Source organism: Micropterus dolomieu, linkage group LG17 (assembly GCF_021292245.1).
Source record: "Micropterus dolomieu isolate WLL.071019.BEF.003 ecotype Adirondacks linkage group LG17, ASM2129224v1, whole genome shotgun sequence".
Taxonomy (NCBI): Eukaryota; Metazoa; Chordata; class Actinopteri; order Centrarchiformes; family Centrarchidae; genus Micropterus; species Micropterus dolomieu.
Genome location: NC_060166.1, coordinates 8,092,700 through 8,098,792, shown reverse-complemented (window position 1 = coordinate 8,098,792; position 6,093 = coordinate 8,092,700). Strand labels below are relative to the sequence as shown.

General features: G+C 41.4%; 1 protein-coding gene across 2 annotated transcripts in view; it reads right to left on the bottom strand.

Annotated features, from left to right (window-relative positions):
• The window catches only part of poldip2 (polymerase (DNA-directed), delta interacting protein 2), a 21,430-nt gene that overhangs the window by 6,234 nt on the left and 9,103 nt on the right, over nucleotides 1-6,093 (bottom strand). The window contains exons 2-9 of one of the 2 annotated variants that reach the window (XM_046073612.1): nucleotides 5,882-5,963; nucleotides 5,493-5,590; nucleotides 5,282-5,381; nucleotides 3,399-3,474; nucleotides 3,030-3,137; nucleotides 2,282-2,418; nucleotides 2,015-2,041; nucleotides 1,736-1,861 (exon numbers count right to left, since the gene is read on the bottom strand). In XM_046073612.1, the coding sequence (XP_045929568.1) occupies nucleotides 1,736-1,861; nucleotides 2,015-2,041; nucleotides 2,282-2,418; nucleotides 3,030-3,137; nucleotides 3,399-3,474; nucleotides 5,282-5,381; nucleotides 5,493-5,590; nucleotides 5,882-5,963 (754 nt within the window). The remainder of the gene's footprint in view (nucleotides 1-1,735; nucleotides 1,862-2,014; nucleotides 2,042-2,281; nucleotides 2,419-3,029; nucleotides 3,138-3,398; nucleotides 3,475-5,281; nucleotides 5,382-5,492; nucleotides 5,591-5,881; nucleotides 5,964-6,093) is intronic. The other variant, XM_046073613.1, reaches the window with a different exon arrangement.

Here is a 6,093-nt window from a genome sequence, read left to right as displayed (position 1 = left end):
TCTCCCACCTCAGCTGTAGATCTCTGCAGTTCATCCAGAGTGATCATGGGCCTCTTGGCTGCATCTCTGATCAGTCTTCTCCTTGTATGAGCTGAAAGTTTAGAGTGATGGCCGGGTCTTCGTAGATTTGCAGTGGTCTGATACTTCCATTTCAATATTATCGCTTGCACAGTGCTCCTTGGGATGTTTAAAGCTTGGGAAATCTTTTTGTATCCAAATCCGGCTTTAAACTTCTCCACAACAGTATCTTGGACCTGCCTGGTGTGTTCCTTGTTCTTCATGATGCTCTCTGCGCTTTAAACAGACCTCTGAGACTATCACAGAGCAGGTGCATTTATACGGAGACTTGATTTCACACAGGTGGATTCTATTTATCATCATTAGTCATTTAGGTCAACATTGGATCATTCAGAGATCCTCACTGAACTTCTGGAGAGAGTTTGCTGCACTGAAAGTAAAGGGGCTGAATAATTTTGCACGCCCAATTTTTCAGTTTTTTATTTGTTAAAAAGGTTTGAAATATCCAATAAATTTTGTTCCACTTCATAATTGTGTCCCACTTGTTGTTGATTCTTCACAAAAAATTACAGTTTTATCTCTTTATATTTGAAGCCTGAAATGTGGCAAAAGGTCGAAAAGTTCAAGGGGGCCGAATATTTTCGCAAGGCACTGTAGTGTGTTCACACTGGAAATGTGATAGAATTAAATATATACTCCAAGCAGACAGAATGCATACAAATATGGTCCATTTCTGAGTTTGCTGTTGATGAACACTATTCTCCCAAAACACAATGCACAAAAAGGAAATAAAGACATTTAAAGAGGTGGTATTATGGTTTTAGGCTTTTTCCCTCTCCTTTATTGAGTCATCTCTCTTTTTGTGCATGTAACAGGTTTGCAAAGGGAAACTTTCAAACACTAGTTACCCTCCAGGCAGTCAATGGACATAAAGTTGTTACTGTGATGTAGAGACAGAGCTCAGTTAAAACTTTATGGATGAAAGATACTTTTGTTACAGATTAATAACTCACCACTCTGAAACTCTCGCTCCAGTTCATGTAGCTAACCTGGTTGGCAACATGTAGCCTACAGCTGAATCAAAGCAGTTTACCGTCTTTTCGCTGACCCGCCCTTCTCTGCTTCTGATTGGCTAGAAGTTTTTAACTAGGAACTGCACATGTGCAACTCCGAACAAAGATCATTTAGAGACAAGATGCATCACTCCATAGCTAAAACGAAGCCTTCAACACAGGGTGAAAAGAGGAGCTGCAGCAATGTGCAGTATGACAAAAAATATGGTGTTTTTTTAATATTAAACCATGTAAACCTGTTCTGGTACAACCCCTAAATAAGATTTTGAAATACAGAGCATAATACCACCTCTTTAAATTAAATTGTGGGTGATGGGAAAACAAAAAGATGTCTCTTTGGAAGTTTAAATTGCAGTGATATCTGAAAAAACATGTACTGTATTATTTCTTGTTAGCATAAAGTATGTTGATATATTTATATACAGTAACTGCCACAACAGTATGTTATGATGATTATAATATGTAGTACAAACTGTATCAATTTGGGACTCAGCTAACCTTTTAACAGTATTTTATTGTGCATTCTGTTAAATTTGAGACATTTAAACAAAATGAAAAGATGGTTTATGCAATATAAAAAAAAAGGTAAACTGACACTGTCTCCAGATGGTCGTGGATACAGCATTTTTGTGTGTTGTACTAACCCTGCCTACGACTCCTCGTCCACGGACCGTCTCCAGGGTTCCTGACAGGCTGAAGATCCTCCAGTGCCTCTCTCTCAGCTGAACCACCTCGTCGCCCATGTTCTCTAGACGGATACAGTAGCGCCACTGCAGGAAAACAACACAAACATGTTAATAGTCATGACATTTTCCAGTGCCTGGCTTGTAACTGGTGTTAATTTCCCCACTGTGACTGTCCTTGTACACCAGCCCACATGATGTTCCCCACAGATAATAAAAAAATATATATCCGCTACTCACCCAGTAAACATGGGAGTTCTGGGCCTCCTGAGAACAAGAAAAACCTTTTAGTATTTCAAAAGACAACAGAACCCACTAAAACAGGAAAAGGCTACAAGAAGTCTGTATGCCAGGGTCTTGATTGGCAGAACCAAAATGACACCAATGCAATGTAGACAAGCTTCACGCTGTAGCTACAGGTTGTGCTTTAAGAAGATCCAGCAGCAGCGCCATATTTCTGAGGTGTCACGCTGATTTATGCATGTAAGAGTTGCACTTGTCATTTACCCTCATGCCCATGTAGAAGGGGATGACAGTTACTCTGATGTTCTCGGTGGTTTCCCGGTGGACATCTGAGAGCTCCAGCCAGGGGTGGTTCTTCTCCTGCCACGCCTTCAGGGTGTCTCTGGCTGTGAACGGAGGAGCTACAGCGGAGGACAAAACACCCAAAATATTTAATACAACTAGGGATGCACCGAAGCCGGAAAAAAATTTCAGAATACCGAACAAGTACATTCACATTTTTTCCATTTATTTTGCTTTTTTTTTTGGGTGCTGCTAGCTAAATCGCTTTCTCATAGACCGTTTGTTGCCTTTTCTAAGAAGTCAGCCACAGATGGAGTGGACGTGCATAGAGACGATTCAGCAGAACAGTGTCTGCAAACGGCGACTTTTGCATCTTTCTCAGACACTCTAAGATGCCTCCACACTGCCAACATGTCAACGTAATTGTTCGGTAAAATTTATTCTGTCTTTTGACTTATTAGGCCACACACCAAAAGTGCTTTTTGTTTTGCTATTCTGGCCGATTAATTTCAGTGGCCTAACATCTGGTGCATCCCTTAACAGAACACCATTTTCTGTTACAATGTCACTGTAATGTCAATGGTGTCTACAGCAGATCCAAACCAAAGGTGAAACCACATATGACTTGTTGTATATCAGGGAAATACACAGTCAGTGAAGTAAACCTGGGCATTGTAAAAGGTTTGTGTGAAGAATGATGTTAAAGTGGAGACCAGATAAAAGTGTTTACATTTGTCAGGGTTGTACATGAGGAAGCGCTCGAACAGCTCGTGCTGGATGGGGGCCTGCTCTGCAGAGTTATAGGGCAGGATGTCTTCATGGCTCACATAGTCCAGACCTGAAGATAAACACAGACAGACACACACACACACACACACTGTCATGTGGGGACGAGACAGAGCCATTATAGCCACCTCAAATGGGTTTCACATTCTGTGGGAGCTGAAGTGAATTTCTTCCATGTTTATCCAGATATCACAAATGCCCAATTCCAAACTTTTAGAAAAGTGATACACGAAGGCCACCAATAATAATTATTTGGGCAACATGTCAGTGATGCATCAGTGAAGTCCTGACCAGTCTACATATGGCCACATACCTGGGATGGCGTACAGGGCTCTGCTGTCATCATGGTTGGCCAAAAACGTCACTGCCTCTGTCTGGGACCTCTGAGACTGTCAAACACAACACAGACCAACTGTCACACAACTGGTGACTCCCACACCAATGAACAACCACAGCTTGATTCTCCCACTGTGGTGGCTACGTCTCCATAAAACATTTCCACTGATTGCACAGACACTGGTATTTGTGAATAATGTTCCGTTATTCATTATTTATTCATTCATCTCTTAGTTTTTGGCAAAGTGATTGTGGCTTAGTGTTAATTGTTGTTTGTGTGCTGCAAACTGGAGCAAACAACTTTTGTGATTGCAGTGAAAACGTTGTTTAAGGCTAACGCCAACAATTAAGCATTGAAGCAGAATATTTCATTGATTTATTTATTTTTTTTTTATTTTTACATCCTTTTTAGGTTGATTACATTTATTTAGGGCTGACCACAAATAGTCAAAGTTTTGATGCTTCGATGGGCGGAGCCTGATTCTACTGTCAATATCACAGTCGAACATTCGCAGCGAAACGAGGATCATGCCATTTTGGTGATATGGGGGTGCTCAACATCTGATTTTACATAGAACTACCAGTTTTCTCCCAATAAGTTAATATACAGCCTATTACAATATACATTTCAACGTTTAACGCTGTAAATAAACATGTAAAAAGAATAAACTTTCAATAAATGTTTTTAAAGTGTGTAAATAAATCCAAAATTGTAACCCTAACCCTGGGTCGTCAGTGCACATGTGTAGGTGTAGCGTGTATGTGTTAAGTGGCAGTGGAGGAACACTTGCTGAAGAGATGGAGCCCCAGCTTTGCCCTCACCTCACGGGACTTTCGGATAATTTATCACCATTGATGAAGCACATAAAGAATATTTTATCATTTTTAAATAGCCCAGCTACTTGAAATAGACCCGCGAGGAACCGCGATGTGCATGCAGTTGTTGGCAGCACGGCATGCACGCGAAACTCTGCACAAGACCGGTGAATGACGAGCGAGCGCAGCGTATAAAAACACGATTCGACTATAGACGGGACTTGACAATTCTGATTCGACTATGTAAATCCTCAGTCGGGGACAGCCCTAAATTTATTTATTCAATAAATTATGACTTCTGGACTAATGCTCTGGTGTCATTTGAAATGTTTGGATTCACACAGACCATCTGCTCAGGCATGATGTTACTAGATGCTCTGGCATCCTCCATCAGCAGCACTACTAGTACTAAAATTACATGTAAAGCTCGTGGACATAGAGAAATCTGTCCATTTTTTTCCAGCAAACATCTTAGTTACAAGACTGCGCTAGCAATGCAGTTTTGTGTTTATATGTGTGGTACTTATTCAGTTTGCAAGTTGGCTGGCTCACTCACTCAACAGGGACCAGAGATCGGCTCCGCTGCGAGGGCTTTACTAAGGGTTGGCCAACTTGCTGGGGTAGTAAACTAGGTTTCATTACATAGGAATCTACCGACATGACTGTTTTCCAGTTTTTAGTCAGGCCTGGTATATTTCCATGGAAATGGCGATAACACTAGCAAAAAGGTTTTTGTTTTTAAGAGAAAATTGCCCCACAATACGAACACATCTTTTATTTTGTTGCACCACAGTCCTGACCCCTGTTGTGCCAGGGACAGTAAAGCTCACCCTCTCATGTAATACTGCTCAATTCAGAGGCTTTTCCCTCCTGCCATGACAACATTATTTAGCATTTAAAAGTATGCAGTAAATATACAGAATAATTGCAAAATGAAAAGTTAGAGTTTCCAAAATGATCAGTTAGTAGCTTCAATATAATATCAACTGAACTTGCTTATATGCAATATAAATGTAAGTGAAACGTAAACATATAGTGACATACTATGTGAGGGCAGTCCCTAGTGTCAATCAGGACTTGGTAGTAGGTGTGGGTCTTCCCCTTCACCTCCTTGGAGCCATGGGCTCCTGGGGGCTCAGGTTTGCTGAAAGAAGAAAGTAAGAGACACAAAAAGGATCTCAGTTAGAGTCTGACCCAGAAACCAAGCCAACGAGGGTCGGTTTGGTGCAGTCTGCAGCCTCAGATGGAGGTTTACCTGTCAGACATGGGGGGGGTGATGTCTCTGTCATAGAGTCTGGCGTGCCAAGGAAACAAGACGATGCCTCTGTAGCCAAACACACTATGGAGAAACAGCTGAGGAGAGCAACAACAAGGAGAAAGGAGATTATATCTGTAAGAGGTTTAATAAAGCAAAAATTAGATGGGATTACAGTTACTTGACAGGATCATGCAAATGTGCCGTCATAACAATATAAAAGTTACTAGTTTAGCAAAAACAGACCAGATATGGTAAACATGTGACAGTACAGGAGTAAAAATATCTCTAAATCCTTAACCTAAAGGTTTGTAGGGAGCTGGACCAGCCCATCTGTGATTTGAAGTGTCTATGTGTGTTTGGTGATTGAAAGTGAACGTGATTCTTACCTGTCCTGTTTCATATTTGCCGTGCTGCTTCACAGCCTCAAACATTCCCACCGTCTCCAAAATCTTCCCTTCAGGCCTGTTCCTGCCAAATACAGGCAACACCATTACACACTGGACCCTGTGTGTGTGTGTGTGTGTGTGTGTGTGTGTGTGTGTGTGTGTGTGTGTGTGTGTGTGTGTGTGTGTGTGTGTGTGTGTGTGTGTGTGTGTGT